The sequence below is a fragment of the Mustelus asterias genome, chromosome 26, assembly GCF_964213995.1.
Source record: "Mustelus asterias chromosome 26, sMusAst1.hap1.1, whole genome shotgun sequence".
Lineage (NCBI taxonomy): Eukaryota > Metazoa > Chordata > Chondrichthyes > Carcharhiniformes > Triakidae > Mustelus > Mustelus asterias.
The window spans coordinates 27848758-27868669 of NC_135826.1; the positions used below are offsets into that span (position 1 = coordinate 27848758).

Here is a 19912-nt window from a genome sequence, read left to right on the forward strand (position 1 = left end):
AACAGGCGCCGGAGTGTGGCGACGCAAGGATTTTCACAATAACTTCATTGCAGTGTGAATGTATGTCTACTTGTGACATTAATAAATAAATTTAAATTTGCTATGATTTTCAGAGCTGCAGGCACTGTTAGTTCCAGTACCTTTCTGAAGTATTAACGTACCAACAAGTACAAAGACTTTTTTTTTAGATATTTGGGTTACTTTTTCTTTTCCAAATAAATCTAAAATTCAACCTTGAAATTCAAATTGACTCTTACAGATGAGTCCAAAGTCAAACTTTGAACTGGTCGGACTATCTTAAGCATTTTGGTTAAATGTCTAAGTCAAGACCCCGTATTTAAATTTGATATCTTTTAAAACAAAACTTCTCCCAAGCCTCTGGCAATGCTGAGATCCTGACTGCATTGTCCTTTTTTTTTTACTCACAGAAGCTATGCTGATTTAAAGATTGATCCTACATACTCTAATGCACAACACCATTTCTCTTTGCTACTACCTTTTGTTATTTAGTGTTGAAAGGGTAGCGATGAATTACTTTGTTGAAACCTGATTTAAGTATTTAAATACTGTATCATATAAATTCAGAATGATTTTCGGGTCAATTAAAATTTCAGTGCATTATTTGTCTTCAAGGGAGATCTTTCAAAATGTGGCCTCTTCAATGGTTTCATCACCTAAAATGAGTGAAAATGGGGATATTTGACTAAAGCTGCCATGTTTCTGTTGGGACTAAATTTGGTATCAAGTTTCTCTAAATTTTGTATACAGTTTTTGTTATCCAAAGCATTGATTAAGCATTGTACATTATACTCCGAAGTTGATGCTTCAGTTTGAATTAATAGTAAAGTGTACATAGAAAACAGAGGAGGCCATTTAGCCACTCGAGGCTGTTTTCCCCCATTCACTGAGGTCGTGGCTGATATGTGACCTAACTCAATACGCTGCCTTTGTTCCATATCCCTTGATGTCTTCAAATAGCAAAAATCTAAAATTAATAATTGCTTTAGCATCAAACCTCTGCCGCGTTTAGTCCCAAACTTCTGCCACCTTTTTTGTGACAATTTTCCTCATTTGACTCTTGCATTTAATTTTTAGTCACTGTCCCCTGGTTCTAGATTCCTTAACCAGCAGTAGTAATCCCCTCTAACTATCATCTGTTCACCTTAAAATCCTGGGAAAAAAATTGAATCGCCCCTTAAACTTTTACATTTCAGGGAATACAACCCTAGTTGTGTGTAATCTCCTCGTAGTTTAACCCTTGGATGTCCAGGTATCATTTTGGTAAACCTATGCTGTGTTCCCTCCAATATACCTTCCCTAATGGGGGTCGGTTTAGCTCAGTTGGCTGGTTTGTGATGCAGAGCAACGTCAACAGTATGGTTTCAATTCCATACTGGCTGAGATTACTCATGGAGGCCCACCTTCTCAACCTTGCCCCTCGTCTGAGGCATGGTGATCCTCAGATTAAATCACCACCAGTCAACTCTCCCCCTCAAAGAGGAGAACAGCCTGCGGTCATCTGGGACTGTGACTTTACTTGTATTTTTCCCAAGCTGTGGTGTCCAGAACTGCTCAATATTCCAACTTGGTTTAAAGTTAAAGTTTATTTATTAGTCACAAGTAAGGTTTACATTCGCACTGCAATGAAGTTACTGTGAAATTCCCCTAGTTGTCACACTCTGGTGCCTGTTCTGATAAACTGAGGGAGAATTTAACATGGCCAATGCACCTACCCAGCACATCTTTGGACTATGGGAGGAAACTATGTGGCAAATAGTGACCACAATTCTGTTAGCTTTAGGATAGTGATGGAAAAGGATGAGTGGTGTCCCAAGGGTAAGGTGTTGGATTGGGGGAAGGCTAACTTTAGTGGGATTAGGCAGAAATTGGCAGTTCTTGATTGGGAGAGGCTGTTTGAGGGTAAATCCACATCTGGCATGTGGGAGTCTTTTGAGGAACAGTTGTTAGGGCTACAGGACAGGCATGTGCCTGCAAAAGAGAAGGATAGGAAGGGATTCGAGAACCGTGGATAACCAGGGAAATTGAGGGACTGATCAAAAAGAAAAGAGAGGCGTATGTTAGGTCCAGGCAGCTAAAAACGGAGGGAGCTCTGGAGGAGTACAAAGAAAGTAGGAAAGAACTCAAACGGGGAATTAGAAGGGCAAAAAGGGGTCACAAAATGTCCTTGGCAGACAGGATTAAGGAGAATCCCAAGGCATTTTATTCATACGTTAGGAACAAAAGGGTTGTCATTTAGGATCTCACCTGCTTGGAGCCCAAAGAAGTAGGGAAGATCCTAAATGAATACTTTGCGTCGGTATTCACAAAGGAGAGGGATGTGTTGACTGGGAGTGTTTCGGAGGGGAGTGTTGAACAGTTAGAGAAAATCTCCATTACAAGGGAGGAAGTGTTAGGTTTGTTAGAGAATATAAAGACTGACAAATCCCCAGGGCCTGATGGAATCTATCCAAGGCTGCTCAGGGAGACGAGAGGTGAAATAGTGGTAGAAATTGCCTCTGACGCAAATCTTTGTCTCGTCCCTGGACACAGGTGAGGTCCCAGAGGATTGGAGGATAGCTAATGTGGTCCCGTTATTTAAGAAGGATAGGAAGGATAACCCGGGTAATTATAGGCCGGTGAGCTTGATGTCCGTGGTGGGGAAGTTGTTGGAGAAGATTCTTAGAGATAGGATGTATGTGCATTTAGAAAGGAATAAACTCCTTAACGATAGTCAGCATGGTTTTGAGAGAGGGAGGTCATGGCTCACTAACCTGGTGGAGTTTTTTGAAGAAGTGACTAGAATGGTTGACGAGGGAAGGGCTGTGGATGTCGTCTATATGGACTTTAGTAAAGCGTTTGACAAAGTCCCTCATGGTAGGCTGGTGAAAAAGGTTGGATCTCATGGGATAAAGGGGGAGGTGGCTAGATGGGTGGAGAACTGGCTTGGTCACAGAACCTCAGGGTTCTGTTGGGTGGACAGAATTGATGGGTGGAGAACTGGCTTGGTCTCCACTCACATTGTTTTGTTTCTTAAAGACTTGATTAGTTGTAAGTATTCGCATTCCAACCATTATTCATGTAAATTGAGTCTGTGTCTTTATATGCTCTGTTTGTGAACAGAATTCCCACTCACCTGAAGAAGGGGCTTGCAGCTCCGAAAGCTTGTGTGGCTTTTGCTACCAAATAAACCTGTTGGACTTTAACCTGGTGTTGTTAAACTTCTTACTGTGTTTACCCCAGTCCAACGCCGGCATCTCCACATCTTGGTCACAGAAGACAGAGGGTGGTAGTGGAAGGGTCTTTTTCTGGCTGGAGGCCTGTGACTAGTGGTGTTCCGCAGGGCTCTGTATTGGGACCTCTGCTGTTTGTGATTTATATAAATGATCTGGAAGAAGGTGTAACTGGGGTGATCAGTAAGTTTGCGGACGACACAAAATTGGCTGGACTTGCAGATAGTGAGGAGCATTGTCAGAAGCTACAGAAGGGCTGGAAATTTGGGCAAAGAAATGGCAGATGGAGTTCAATCCTGATGAATGCGAAGTGATGCATTTTGGTAGAAATAATGTAGGGAGGAGCTATGCGATAAATGGCAGAACCATAAAAGGTGTAGATACGCAGAGGGACCTGGGTGTGCAAGTCCACAGATCCTTGAAGGTGACGTCACAGGTGGTGAAGAAGGCATATGGCATGCTTGCCTTTATAGGACGGGGCATAGAGTATAAAAGTTGGGGTCTGATGTTGCAGATGTATAGAACGTTGGTTCGGCCGCATTTGGAATACTGTGTCCAGTTCTGGTCGCCACACTACCAGAAAGACGTGGAGGTTTACCAGGATGTTGCCTGGTATAGAGGGGCTTGGTTATGAGGAGAGATTGGGTAAACTGGGGTTGTTCTCCCTGGGAAGACGGAGGATGAGGGGAGACTTAATAGAGGTGTATAAAATTATGAAAGGCATAGATAGGGTGAACGGTGGGAAGCTTTTCCCCAGGTCGGTGGTGACGTTCACGAGGGGTCATAGGTTCAAGGTGAAGGGGGGGGGAGGTTTAACACAGATATCAGAAGGACATATTTTACACAGAGGGTGGTGGGGGCCTGGAATGCACTGCCAGGCAAGGTGGTGGAGGCGGACACACTGGGAACGTTTAAGACTTATCTAGACAGCCATATGAACGGAGTGGGAATGGAGGGATACAAAAGAATGGTCTAGTTTGGACCAGGGAGCGGCACGGGCTTGGAGGGCCGAAGGGCCTGTTCCTGTGCTGTATTGTTCTTTGTTGAAACCAGAACACCCGGAAGAAACCCACGCAGACACGGGGAGAACGTGCAAACTCCACACAGTGGCCCAAGTCAGGAATCAAACACAGGTCCCTGGCGCTGTGAGCAGCAGTGCTAACCACTTTGTATAGACCCTGTTTGTATAGGTCTATCCATGGACTTCTATCTCCCTGTACTATATTCTTCCAGGTATAAAAGCCAAAATTCCATCAGGTGTTTCACAGTGTTTAGCACTGCTGCCTCGCGGTGCCAGGGACCCAGGTTCGATTCCTGTCTCTGATGTCTGGAATTTGCATGTTCTCCCCATGTCTATGTGGGTTTCCTCCAGGTGCTCTGGTTTCCTCCCGCAGTTCAAAAGATATACAGCCTAAGTGGATTGACCGTGGTAAGTTGCTGCTTTGTGTCCCAAGATGTGTAGGTTAGATGAATTAGCTATAGTAAATGGGTTACAGGGATAGGACCTGGGTGAGATGCTGTGTCAGAGAATCGGTGCAGACTTGGTGAGCCAAATGGCCTCTGCACTGTTGGGATTCGATGATTTTGATTATTTTCTGTATCTGTTCCTGACATTTTAGTGATTTGTTTACCTGGACATCCAAGTCCCTTTGGACCTCCGCTCTTTCTAGCTTTTTGCCAATTATGAAGCAGCATGGATTCATGAGGGGAAAGTCGTGCTTGACGAACATGTTGGATTTTTATGAAGATGTGACTAGGGCGGTTGATGGAGGAGAACCGGTGGATGCGGTGTTTTTGGATTTCCAAAAGGCGTTTGATAAGGTGCCCCATAAAAGGCTGCTGAAGAAGATTAGGGCACACGGAGTTGGGGGTAGTGTGTTAAAGTGGATTGGGGACTGGCTATCCGACAGGAAGCAAAGAGTCGGAATAAATGGGTGTTTTTCCGGTTGGAGGAAGGTAACTAGTGGCGTGCCGCAGGGATCGGTACTCGGGCCGCAACTATTTACCATTTATATAGATGATCTGGAGGAGGGGACGGAGTGTAGGGTAATGAAGTTTGCAGACGACACAAAGATAAGTGGAAAAGTGAATCGTGTGGAGGACGGAGAAGATCTGCAGAGAGATTTGGACAGGCTGAGTGAGTGGGCGAGGATATGGCAAATGGAGTATAACGTTGATATATGCGAGGTTATACACTTTGGAGGAAATAATAACAAATGGGATTACTATCTCAATGGAAACAAATTAAAACATGCTACCGTGCAAAGGGACCTGGGGGTCCTTGTGCAAGAGACGCAAAAGCCCAGTCTGCAGGTACAACAGGTGATCAAGAAGGCAAATGGGATGTTGGCCTATATCGCGAGGGGGATAGAATATAAAAGCAGGGATGTCTTGATGCACCTGTACAGGGCATTGGTGAGGCCGCAGCTGGAATACTGTGTGCAGTATTGGTCCCCTTATATGAGGAAGGATATATTGGCATTGGAGGGAGTGCAGAGAAGGTTCACCAGGTTGATACCAGAGATGAGGGGTTTGGATTATGAGGAGAGGCTGAGGAGATTGGGTTTGTACTCGTTGGAGTTTAGAAGGATGAGGGGGGATCTTATGGAGACTTATAAGATAATGCGGGGGCTGGATAGGGTGGAGGCGGAGAGATTCTTTCCACTTAGTAAGGAAGTTAAAACTAGAGGACACAGCCTCAAAAGAAAGGGGGGTCGGTTTAAGACAGAGTTGAGGAGGAACTTCTTCTCCCAGAGGGTGGTGAATCTCTGGAATTCTCTGCCCACTGAGGTGGTGGAGGCTACCTCGCTGAATATGTTTAAAGCGCGGATGGATGGATTCCTGATCGGTAAGGGAATTAAGGGTTATAGGGATCAGGCGGGTAAGTGGTACTGATCCACGTCAGATCAGCCATGATCTTATTGAATGGCGGGGCAGGCTCGAGGGGCTAGATGGCCTACTCCTGCTCCTATTTCTTATGTTCTTATGTTATGTTCTTATGAAGAATCCTTTCCTATTTTCCTTTAGTCTGAAATGGATGACTGTAGTTGAAATCTGCTTCAGTTGAAATCAGTTTGCCACATTTTTGCCCATTCTCTTAACCTATCAATATCGCTTTGTAATTCCATCTTTTGTTGCTTACAATGCTGTCCATCTTTTGTGTCATTAATACATTTGGATATGTGGCTTTCTATCCACATTGAATTGTTGAAGCCCCAGACACATTTTACCAATTAAGGTACCTGCCCATGATGCTAATTCTGTCTCCTGCTGCTCAACCAATTTCCCAATTTTGCACTGTAGGGATTCTAGATTTTTTTTAAAAATCTACCGTGGGCGGCACGGTAGCACAGTGGTTAGCACTGCTGCTTCACAGCTCCGGGGTCCCGGGTTCGATTCCCGGCTTGGGTCACTGTCTGTGTGGAGTTTGCACATTCTCCTCATGTCTGCGTGGGTTTCCTCCAGGGGCTCCGGTTTCCTCCCACAGTCCAAAGATGTGCGGGTTAGGTTGATTGGCTCGGTTAAAAATTGCCCCTTAGAGTCCGGAGATGCGTAAGTTAGAGGGATTAGTGGGTAAAATGTGTGGGGGTAGGGCCTGGGTGGGATTGTGGTCGGTGCAGACTCGATGGGCCGAATGGCACTGTGGGGATTCTATGATTTTATAAAAAATAACAGATTTGTCTGGTTTACTGCAGGCTGCCTGTGACTCATCCCTTAAGTCATCCATAGATCTATCTACAATCCTCGCTGTTACATCTTATGATCGTTATTGACTACTTGTTCATGCACCATTCAGCTGTTAACTAAATTATTACAGAACCTAGCACGATATACTCCCTTGTTGGTTTTAGGACGTTAGGACATGTTGCTGCAGTAAACTATCCCAGACATGCACAAGAAATTCACTGCTTTTGACTACTTTCACCACTGTTTATCCCAGTCTTTGTGAAAATTCAAGACCACTCTGCCTTTGCATTGTAATCTTTGTGTTTATACAATTTGCAACAGCTACAGGGGATCCTATACACAACTCCCACTATATTATTAAATCCTTTTCTATTTTTTAATTCTACCCATAAAGTCTTCACTGCCTGATTTACCTTGTTATATTTCTTCACATTGAAGCAATTTTCTCATTAATGACTTAGATTTACTTCAGTCTCTCAACCATTTTCCCTATCTTTCCTATAGACTGGATAAATCTGGCAAACACCTTATAAACCCAAGTAGTTCCCAGTCTCGGTAATGGCTACCATGTTATATCCTCCAAATTGAATTTGCACCTTCAATTAATTCAGTTTGCGCCTTATTCTCCTTTGCCAATGGTTTAACATGCATGTTTTTAATTTACCTTTCCTGGTTTAATTTCTTCACGACTTTTAGTTTTCCTATTAAAAAGCACAACTTCTGACATTTGCTCTACTTCCTTCCCTTTTGATTGTTTTTAAAATTATGATCCGACTGCCTTTCTCACTTGAGCCCTCCCTAACTCCCCAAAATTTATTTGTTTAAAATCTTAGTGACTATCCTGTTTATCCTTTTCTGCTAGGACTGACCCAGTTCATGTGGAATCCATTTCAACAGTACAGTTCCTTTCGATTCCAATACCGCTGCCAGTGCCCCACATCACTCCTTTTAACCACATGTTCAGCTCTCTAATTTGCTTGTCCCGCACCAGTTTGAACATGATTTGTTCATCCAGCAGTAAGGATACTCCAGTTGCCAACAGTAAAAGAACTAACTTCACAAAGTAAATCAAAGAAATAGTTTAATAAAGAAACTTCATTACACCACCACTTGGGCAACACCCTTAGCCACAAATATTCCCCACAATCCCCATCTGCTTTTGATCTATCCAGGTCAGCTGACCACCACACCACTTTGCCATTGGTTACATTGTCCACCGGGTCAGCTGATCCTCGCAGCATGTTATCATTGGTTACATTATAACTATAACATGGTTCAGATAATGAATTAAACTAGATCTAATAATCTGTCCCTAAATTTACCAATGTTTGTTATTGATGATGATAACTGGATTGCGTCCCAACGCCCCCTCCAGTTTTTCAATCATGGAAAGAGATGTCCTGAATTTGTGGCACCGAGCAGTCAACAAACACAACCTTTGGAGCTCCCAGTCATGGCTGCAGAAAACTGTATCTAATTCCCGTGACTATATTTCTCCTACCATTACCCTACATTGCCTTTTACCCCTGCCCATTTGAGTCGACTCATGTAACATGGTGTTGTGGTCAGTTTGCTCGTCTTCCCTGCGGACTTTGCTGTCCTCCTCTGAAGCAAAAGACTAAAGCTAACAGTGAAGATAAAAACTAGAATTGCCGATGGAGACGCAACTAACGTAAAATTATTTCCAGGATCAAACACTGGTCGCAAGTGCCGAAACTGTGGAACAAGTGTTGAAAATGTTTAGCTTTTATTCAAGTAACAGTTTATTATTTTTAACTCAAGGCCACAAGGAAAGTTTTGTGAGGTGGAACAATTTAGAATTTTAAAAACGTGACTTTTGATATTCTTGCAAAGATTAAACAAAAATATAGAAAGTAAAATTTCAATTTACCATTCGTTCTCTGAACCCCACTACCACAAGTTAGAAACTAAAATAGCCAACATCTGGGAACTTGATCTTTTGACCTATTTCAATGAAATATATAAACTTTATTTATCACTAACATTTTATTAGAGACTAAAACTGATATTTCAGAAGCTAAAACAATTTTCTTTTTCAGATGCAAGTCAAAGAAAAATGATTTGAATTTGGCTTAGTAATAACAGTACCCTAGAAGTTTATTTTTCCAATGTTGTTCTTTTTGAGTTTGAGTTGGCTTGTTTTTCCACAATTTAGCGATTTTTATCAAGTCAAATGAGAAGGCATTTTTATCATCCTTGTATGTATATAATTTCATCTGGAAACATGAATGCAATAAACAGTAAAGTAAAATAATACATCTTGAATGCAGAACTTGCATAGCATGAAATTACTGTATTGTGGGGGATATTTTGTTTAGTGTACTTTGTTCAATATAAGATGTCAGCTATTTACCTTATTTTGTATATGAGCTGCCTCCGCAAAGATTTAAATAAGTTGCTGTTTTGAGAAATGGTGACAAGTTTGAGGGAAGATAGCCGACCAATACAATTCCTCACAAGAATGCACTGAATCCTATTAACTCTGGTCCTGTTCACTGTCAGGAATTTTGTAGTCTCCTTTGTGAATCTAGCCAGACACTCCTGCCATTGTTAAATTGAAACCATGAGCCCTGGTTATTGAATTTTGTACACGGATATTTATCTAAATCGACATTCTACAAGTCTTTATATTAAATCTTAGTTTAAATCGCCACTCTTTTCAAAGGAATTTCACCTCCTTCATACTCCTGTCCCTGTAATTCTAGTATTAACCTTGGATTTATCCTTTGCACTCCTACCAATAACTTATTATTTTGCAATGAGGAAGGTAAGACCATAGATATGGCTGCAGATCTAATTTCACGAAGACCAGAGATAATTTTAGAATAGTCCCCCTTGACATAACTTAGAGAGAACTTAAACTTATAGAACATTTTATAAGCCAATAATGTATTTTTGAAATGCTTTCACTGTTATAGCTTCAGAACATGGCATCCAATTTGTTGGCTACTGGGCAACTGTTGGCCAAGACCCTGGGACGTTCTTTCCCACACTTGCAAATAGTATTTTGAGAAGACGACCAAACAGATGTTCTATAATATTGAAATTATTACCAGTATTTATTCTTGTGCACAACAGAGATTTGGTTTTGGGTGCTGTTGTAATCTGGGTGTAGATTGGGCTCAAAGATGAGCTTGTTTTGAGAAGCATATTTCACCAAGTTTCTAGTCAAATGCATTTGCATTCTGCGATAGTAAAATCCATCATGAATCAGTACACTCCAGGCAGTGTTTTAGACCATAATTACACAAACCTTTTAATTTCAAAAGAATTTTAAAAGGTGGTAATTTTGTACAGTTTTATTAACGAGTGAAAATGGGTTTATTGCAAAATAAGCATTTTAATCTGTGTAGTTCGCTGCCTGGTTTTAAATAACTGAAAATGGCTTTGAAAAACTATACAGAATTATTTACTAGTTATATTGCTGTATGGTAGTGTAAAAATATTGCCTGGAATTTGCTGTTGGTGGCAAAATGATGGTGCATGCCACTGACCTCCAAAGTAATCCGCCCACAAAGATGTAACAAGCTCTAGAGAATAGGTTTCCTTTTTACTGACATTAATTTCATTCAGGTAGCATCTAAAGGGGATCTCCTGGTGTATAACGATAATGGCTTCAAACCAAAATTGGCGAAGCAGCCAATTACATTCAGCAAACCAAGAAGCAACAAGCAAGTTTCCTCATTCATTCGTATAATTTCACAGATATTGAGACGAAGGTTGGTCCATACACGTGGAATTAATGTAGAAGCTGCATTGTGAACAAACATCCATAGAATTGTGAAATTAAACATTCCACAAGTATACATTTAGCTTTTCAGGGCCAGAGGGATCATTAATCAGTAATTCTGATCTAGCACACTTAAAAATCCAGTTACACATCATACCTTGAGGTGCAACTTTTAAATAATTATTATTTTAAAAGTGGATGTTTATGTAAATGTGGTGATTTTTATAGATGTCCGTCTGTGTATATTAATAGTGCACCCTGTGGAGAGTGGGGAATCAATGCCAGCAACTTGTATAGATTCCTGGTTTCAACTGCACATGTTGATGACCAGAGGTTCCTGTCATCGGTTTTGCACAGTCATGACTCATTATGATTATCACGGTAAAATCCAGACCAAACTTGCAAAACGTGTTTACTGTTGTCCTTGTGTCATTTTCTTTTAAAGCTTCAAATTAAGAGTTTTCTTGAACAACAATCAGCAGGTGTAATTAGTGGAAATTCACAATGAATTAGATTTGGGAGCGTGGGCAATGTTTTTTAAAGTGGCACAAACAATTGCGGAAACTCGATTTGCGTGGGATATAATTTGTTTAAATCTTCTGTAAACTTTTGTGCTGTTCAGTTCAATTTTTGCTGAATTGCAGTGAAGGAAACACTAACCTAAACCTGCACCCATCATTTGAATGTTATGTTTTTTTTCCCTACAATTGGAACATTTAGAAATTTGCATGTCAGTCTGAATTAACAGCAGTAATGCATTGCTATTGAATTATCTTTTAGATTATTTTATCTTATTGCTCTGTTCATCTGTTTTATCCAGGAAAGAATTTGTACACAAATGAATATGTGGCCATCAAACTGGTAAGTTGTATTTATTTTCCATACATACCTGGGTACATACCTCCACACATTAAGACAGCAATATTTGTAAATAACAGCAATAATGCTAAACCCCTCAACCGGTGAACTTAATTTAGATATTGAAAACTGCACACCTATACCAAACAATGTGTTTGAATGAGAGGAAAGGCTGAAAATCCACTGTCCCATTGTTTAATGTGTACTGAGCATATATACTTAGCACACAGTAAAGGAAAACCAATGATTACTACAGATAAGATAGCATGAATTGATAATTTGCATGTTCCACTGCAAAAAAAAATTAAACTTCCTCATTTTCTTTTTCCTTTTTTTAAGAAAAGAACAATTTGACTAGAAATGATTTCAGGGTCATAATGTACTTTCAAATTTGGATGATGCTGATGAACCACACTTGTACTTTCAATTTGATGTTGTAAAACTCTCTAAGGTTATTCTTCATTTTAAAAGCATGATTTTATAATGCCTTAGAATATTATACCCCTCACATTCTTCACCATTGGCAGGAAATGTGACATTATTCTGCCTAGTTATAAAACAATATTCTATGCAATATAGGTAATCAAATTGTGTTAAATGTTTTTCGGGATATGATGTGCAGGTATATTTTCAAAACATGCCAATGCTTTAAATCTGCTTTAATTTTGTCAGATGATGCTCTTGAAAAACTTGGGGAGTTATGCACCTTGTTCAGTGCTGAAAATACTCTAATATGAAAATGGACCAGTTCTGATAGTGGACTTGTAATCTACTAATCATGCATTCAAATCAACCTGTGTCATGTGAGCTGAAGTAATTAAAACTGGCAATTTAATATAGAATTCTATCGTGCAGAAGGAGGCCATTCAGCCCACCGAGTCTGCACCGACCACAATCTCACCCAAGACCTATCCCCATAACCCCAAACACTTAGTGTGTCCCCTGACACTAAGGGGCAATTTAACATAGCCAATCCACCTAACCTGCACATCTTTGGACTGTGGGAGGAAACTGGAGCACCCGGAGGAAACCCATGCAGACACGGGGAGAATATCTAAATTCCACACAGACAGTGACCCGAGGCCCGGAAGTGAACCCGGGCCCCTGGCGCTGTGAGGCAGCAGTGCTCACCCACTGTGCCACCATGCTGCCCAAGTTGGCACCAAGAAAAGAAACTGCCTTCATAAACCTACCTAGTTGTACTTGGGAATGAATCTGCTACTCCTGAATAGGATGGCCTTGATTCTAGTACCACACTATGTCAGCACCCATCATGAAACTTCTAAGTGTAACCTTCCATCTGCAGTAGTTCAGGGCAGTTAAGGCAGTATGATTAATTGCAATCATATCGGAGCTGCCCAAGACATCTTTTTAAAAATTGTCCTTTTGAGTGTCCTTCCTGAAAACAATTGATTGAATCATAGAATGGTGATCTTCTAGAATCATAGAATCCCTACAGTGCAGAAGAGGCCATTTGGCCCATCGAGTCTGCACCCACTCTCTGACAGAGTATCTTATCCAGGCCCTCTCTCCTGCCCAACCCCTTCAATCCCACACATTTACCATGGTTAATCCATCCAACCCACACATCTTGGGACACTAAGGGGCAATTTAGCATGGCCAATCCACCTAACCTGCACACCTTTGGACTGTGGGAGGGAACCGGAGCACCCAGAGGAAACCCATGCAGATACACGGAGAACGTGCGAACCCCACACTGACCCGAGGCTGGAATTGACCCCAGCTCTCTGGCACTGAGGGGCAGCAGTGCTTACCACTGTGCTGCCCACTATGTTGTAACCATTCAACCTGTTGAGTTGGTGCCAGCCCTGTGCAAGAGCAACTCATCCAGATCCTCTCCCTGTAGCCCAGAAAATTTATTCCCTTCAGGTGTTTATTCAATTCCCTTTGGAAACCACAACTGAATCTGCCTCCACCACTTTATTTTTAGCCAAGCATTCGCTTTGTTTCTTTAAAAAAAAAACAGTTTTCCCTTCTGATGCTTTTGGTTGTTTTGCCAATCACTTTAACTTTGTCTTCTGGTTTTTGACCCTAATGCTATGGGAACAGTTTCTTGCTACTCTGCCAACCTCAAGATTTTGATTCCCTCTCGGCCTCTCCTTCTCTAGCATAACAACCGCAACTTCTCCAATCTATCCACCAAACTGAAATTCCTCATCCTTTGAATGTTTGTGCAAATGTTTTCTGCTCCCTCTCTCAAGTTTTTGCATCCTTCCTAATGCATGATGCACAGCTTTGAACATGCTGCTCCAGTTGAGGCAAAACTAGTGTTTTATAAAAGTTAATAACCACCTTGTTGTACTCTATGCCTCTATTTATAAAAATCAGGATCTCGTGTGCCGTCTTAGCTACTTTCTCAACCAGCCCAACCACCTTCAATGATATGTACACATGTCCCACCAGTTCTCTACATCTTCTTGCGCCTTAGAATTGTATCCTGAAGTTTAAATTGCCTCTCCTTGTTCTTCTAAATTGGATCACTTAGCATTTCTCTGCATTAATTGCATCTCCCACTTGACTGCCCATTCCATCAGTTTGTCTAAGTTCTCTTGAAGTCTTTCACTATTCCCCTACCTTATATTAAGTTTTTGATCTTTCTCTACACCCTAGCTGTGACTATAACACATTCTGTACCCTCTCCTTTTCCTCTTTGTAAACAGTATGCTTTGTCTATATAGCGCACAAGAAACAATATTTTTCACTGTATACTAATACATGTGACAAATCAAATTTTTGAAAAAATCACAGTTCACTATACTGGTAAGTTTTCTGTCGCCTTCAAATGTTGAAATTGTGCTCTGTACACCAAAAGTACAAGTCAATAATATAGATCAAAAAAGTGTTTCCAGTACTGACCCTTAAGTTATACAATGATGTTCCCTTGTCCAGTCTGAAAAACAACTTTTCACTGCTACTCTCCTGTCATTCAGCCAACTTTGTGTCCATGTCGTCACTGTCCCTTTTTATTCCACAGGCTTCTGATAAACTTATGTGGGCTATCATCAAACGGCTTTGAAAGTTCATGTACACCATATCAGCTTCATTAAATCTGTCTGTTACTTCATTAAAAAAGCAGAAGTTATTTAGACATGATTTGTCTTTAACCAATAGTGGATTCCCTTAATTAGTGCACATTGTGTAAGTGACAGTTAATTTTGCTCCAGATTAGTATTTCTTAAAGCAATCCCCTCCCTGCACTTGCTACTCACACTCTCTCTCTCTCTCTCTCACTCAGAGCTTGAAGTGACTAGTCAATAGCTGCTGAGTTTTTTCCTTATATCAATTTCTTTGGACAAGCGTGTAACATTTATAATTCTCCAGCCCTCTGAAACCACCGTTGTATATCTAAGGAGGATTGGAAAGTAGCCAATACCTACAGTTTCCATCTTTTTACTTTCTTTTGAATCCTCAGATGCACCTCATCCAGTCCTCGTGAATCATCAAGCACAGATGAACTTTCTTGTACCTTTATCAATTTTTAGCCCATCACACATTCTTATATTATGACTTTGGTAGCATTTCCTTGGTAAAGACAGATGCAAAGTGTTCATTTAGTCATGCTTATGACTCCTATTTGGTCCTTAATTAGCCCCCCCCCATTGCCCATTTTAATGTTTATTTGCCAGTAAAATACTTTTAGATCTTTTATGTTAGCTACCAATCTATTCTTTCATTGACCCTGTTATTTGCTTTTAACTTCCCCTTTGAACTTTCCTGTATAACAACCACCTGTCATATGGCCCCTTTATTCACTTCATTTTACTCTTTCAGTTTTGTCATTGAGGGAGTTCTGGCTTTGGTTGCCCCACCTCATGGAGGTGTACCTCAACTTGAACCATCTCATTTTGAAGGCTGCCTCTTGTTTGGATGCAATTTTGCCTGCCAATCTTTGATTCCAATTTACCTGGAATAGATCATGTCTCAACTCACTAAAATCAGCCTGCAATTAGATATTTTTACTCGATTGCTTCTTTCCCTTTTCCACAGCCTCATGATCACTGTTCCTTAAATGTCCCCTCACTGACACTTGATCCACTGCATTAACCAGAATCTCGTCTGACTGGAAATGTATTGCTCAAGAAATTTCTCTTGGACACATTTCAGAAACTCTTCCCCTTCTAACCATTGCTCTACAAATCTATAGTAGGATAATTGAAACCCTCATTATTAATAGTTCTTGCACCTCTTTATAATTTCCCTAAAAATGTGCTCCTCTGTATACTTCCTCCTACTATATGGTCCTAAATGACTAACTCCCAGGCATACTTAACATTGTAATATGAATTTCATTTTTGCTGTATTTCATTTTAAAAATGACTTATTCTTGAATGGTGTCACGCTCCCGCAAAAACAAAATGGGATTGAGAGGTCAGGTGGCCTTTTTCTTTCCTACCAATACACAAGAGACTACAAGCCCCCTGAGCTAATCGTCATCTCTCCTGTGTCTGTAAGAACAGTATTAATAATTATATATTTTAACTTGAGTAAATGTTCAGCAGCAGAATGGTTATGGCTACCAGTGTGCAGATGTGGGGGCTCGGTGTTTTACCTCGCTCTGTTTTCGATCTTGGCTCACTGATGTAAGGTGGGGAAACTGAGGGGAGATGATGAGAAAACTTTTTAAAAGTGGAGCTGATGGCAAATCCCTGTTCATAAGAGCATCGATGGTTTTACTTTTTTTTTGTTTGGCAGTAATGATTAATTAAAGCAGTTGCTTGAATTGCCAGCTGCGTTTTTATCTCATACGTGAGGAAAGTAAAGTTAAAAAGGTTTATGGACAATTACAGTTGGCAAATTCCTATATTAATCAAATTAAATGTGAAGTGATTTATGATGATGAGTGTAATGGATACAAAATGGTAGAGTTCCTTTAATACTTTGTTCAGCTAATTGCTTCTGAGCTAGAAGTCGTATTATAGTTGAGAATTTTCCCAAAGCTTCCATGTTCATGGAGAAAGGCATTTTCCACAAGAATACCAATTATCCCAAGATCTGAAATCTGTAACTTCTATATTGCAATCTCTGGACTAGCAGGTTATGGATTAAACCCGCAACAACCTCTAACTGCAATCACTAATTGACATTTTGATCATATGGGATGCTCACTGTACTCTTTTTAAAAAAAATATGCAAATACCACACCATCAGGCCAGTCTGTAAAGATTGAATAATGCATAGGAAGCTACTGAGCACTATGACGATGCAAATATTATCGGTCCATGTGGATTAAAATACTTTAAGGGCAGTTTATCTTAAACTGTTTTATAAACTTCCTAAATGAAAGCCTTTCAGTACACCAGACAGTTCAGTTGTCCAGTCACAGCTAACACTTATTGTTCCTCAGCAATTCATTTCATAATCACCTGAGGTTAAACCTGTTATGTCACTGCTGATTCATAGCATACTGGTAGGACATATTGTTCACTTTGCTATTGAACAGGTTCTCTTATTGCTAATGCTTTGTTTATATAATTTATTCAGCACCGAGAGCAAAAATGCTGTACTCTTGCTGTCAATCAGTTGGCTTTGCCTATAGTCACAGGTGATTAATTTCCAGCATTTATTTGCCTTTTGGGGGAAAAAAATTCTATCTTCTTGGAATATGTAAAAGGGAGAAACTTGACTGTTCTGTCACAATTGTAGCGGATTGAAGTTTTAAATCAAACTAATTTGACCTGCTTTGGCAAATTCAAGTCTTTAAATTATCCTTTATCACTTGAATGAAATATGAAAACTGTTACATTCAACAAATTCTAAAGCTACCAATATTATTTATTTTGCATGTATCCTAGGAACCTATAAAATCCAGGGCTCCACAACTTCATTTGGAGTACAGATTCTACAAACAGCTAGGCAATGCAGGTAAGAAATGAGAGCATGTACAATTGTTTCATAATTGAGGCAGTTGTTTGGAAATGCCTGTCCTTTGTCTAGTTGTAGCTTACCAACTAATATCTTGGCTATTTTCGTTTTTAAAAAATGTTGATTTCTGAACATTTGGTCTTGTCCAGAGGTTTGTATTTACTCTTATTGGAAGGGAAAGCTTTTGAACCCAGAGTAACTCCCCTCGAGTCGGCAGCTTGGCAATGGACTTTGTAGTGGATACAGTACGTGGCACGGTAGCACAGTGCTTAGCACTGCTGCTTCACAGCTCCAGGGACCTGGGTTCGATTCCCGGCTTGGGTCACTGTGTGGAGTTTGCACATTCTCCTCGTGTCTGCGTGGGTTTCCTCCGGGTGCTCCAGTTTCCTCCCACAGTCCAAAGATGTGCGGGTTAGGTTGATTGGCCATGCTAAAATAAATTGCCCCTTAGTGTCCTGGGATGCGTAGATTAGAGGGATTAGTGGGTAAATATGTAGGGATATGGGGGTAGGGCCTGGGTGGGATTGTGGTCGGTGCAGACTCGATGGGCCGAATGGCCTCTTTCTGTATTGTAGGGTTTCTATGATTTCTATGAAGACAAAGACTGGACAAAAAGGCAGTGTCATAAATTGGAGGCAGAGGAGGAATTGTCTTTCCTCTGACTTACCATGAGGAAAGCCCAAAGGTCTGGGGGACGATTCTCCTGTCCCGCTGCGCTAATTTCATTGCTGGGTATCCAGCCCCAATGGCATCTCCCAGAGTCCGATATCTGGCAGTGTCAGCCCCGGATTCTAATTTATTATTAATTAAATTCTAATTTAAATGGTATTACCGGGCCCGCTAACATCTCACTTTCGAGGAGCTGGCGGCCCAACCTTGCTGGAATGAAGGGATGGCAAGGGCAGCAGAGAGTCTGGTGCCCGGAGGGGGGGGGGGGGGGCAGCAGAGAGTCTGGTGGACATTGGCACCTTGGCAGTGCCAGTCTGGGCCCCCGACATGCCCAAAGGGCAAAATGCTAATGTCTAGGGGCACTTTGGCATCAGGCAGAGCTAAGGGGGTGGGCAGTTAGGGAGAGAGGGAGGCCAGTGATTTGGGTTGGTATCGGGGGGGTGGGGGGGGGGAGGGGGGGGAGAGTTGGTTGGAGGGGAGGTGCTGGAAGTCTGGGCTGGCCCAGGAATGTTCGGGAGGGCTCGCGATTGGGGTGTTGGGGGGTGAGAGAGCCGGCGTTGCAAGGATTGCAGGGCTGGCCAGCAATCGGGAGGCCAGCAGACGGGCCACTGCGCATGCACTGATCTCAACGCTGAGGCATCAGCGCATGCGCAGTGGCCCGTTCAGCGCTATGCCCTGGGGATAGGCCCGACCCACTGATTTCTAGAGTGAATCACACTGAGACACTCTGCAATGTACAGAGTGTGGGCAATTCTTCTTTGAAGTACCACAAAAAAAGAAAAAAAACCCGTGTGATTTACTCCAGTTTTCATGTGAATTCGACACTTAAAATTTGTTTGGCCCTGATTAATAGCTTTCTGCTTGGGGGAAAAATAGCCATCTGTATGTTCAAAGTTGTGAAGTAATGATGGATCAGATGGATCTCAATGGGTGGTACGGTGGCATAGTGGTTAGCACTGCTGCCTCACAGCACCAGTGCCTCCAGCCTGGGTTGCCTATGAGGAATTTGCACATTCTCGCCGTTTCTGTGACAGTTTCGTCCTACAGTCCAAAGATGCGCAGGTTAGGTGAAGTAGCCTTGGTAAATTGCCCTTTAGTGTCAAGGGATAGCAGGATAAATACCAGGAGGTTATGGGGTAGGGCCTGGGTGGGATTGTTGTCAATGCAGGCTTGATGGATCGAATGGCCTCTTTCTGCACTGTACGGATTCTGTCAATATTGGAGGTTGACAAAATTATTTTGGGAAGGAAAACTTGAAAACCATGGTTTTCCTCGGTTGGAAAAATTAGAGTCAAACAAAGTGCCTGCCTGTACATTTTAGAATTGTGTGTCCATCCACCTTTCTAATACTTTCCATGACTTCCCTTTCCATTCTTGTCAGTTTACTCTGTTTTCCTAATTGATGGGGGCAGCATGATGTCAGTAATTAGCACTTCTGCCTCTCAGCGCCAGAGACCTGGGTTCAATTCCTGGCTTGGGCCACTGTCTGTGCAGAGTCTGCAAGTTCTCCCCATGTGTGCGTGGGTTTCCTCCCAAAATCCAAAAGATGCACTGGTTAGGTGCATTGGCCATGCTAAATTCTCCCTCTGTACCCGAACAGGCGCCACAGTGTGGCGACTAGGGGATTTTCACACTAACTTCATTGCAGTGTTAATGTAAGCCCACTTGTGACACTAATAAATAAACTTTAAAACTTTAAACGTTGAGTTTCTGGGATATTCTACCCCCTGCAACCTAAATAAAAGTCCTTTCAAATATTCCATGTATTGCTTCACCTTTTTAATTTTTTCCACAATTTTATTTGTTTTCTATAACATTTCATCCCCTCGTGATC

At 41.5% G+C, this 19912-nt stretch overlaps 1 protein-coding gene across 12 annotated transcripts in view; it reads left to right on the top strand.

Annotated features, from left to right (window-relative positions):
• The window catches only part of LOC144479533 (casein kinase I), a 109778-nt gene that overhangs the window by 47102 nt on the left and 42764 nt on the right, over nucleotides 1-19912 (top strand). For all 12 annotated transcript variants that reach the window (XM_078198326.1, XM_078198331.1, XM_078198327.1 and 9 more), the window contains 2 exons: nucleotides 11489-11529; nucleotides 17340-17409. In XM_078198326.1, coding sequence (XP_078054452.1) covers nucleotides 11489-11529; nucleotides 17340-17409 — 111 coding nt within the window. The remainder of the gene's footprint in view (nucleotides 1-11488; nucleotides 11530-17339; nucleotides 17410-19912) is intronic.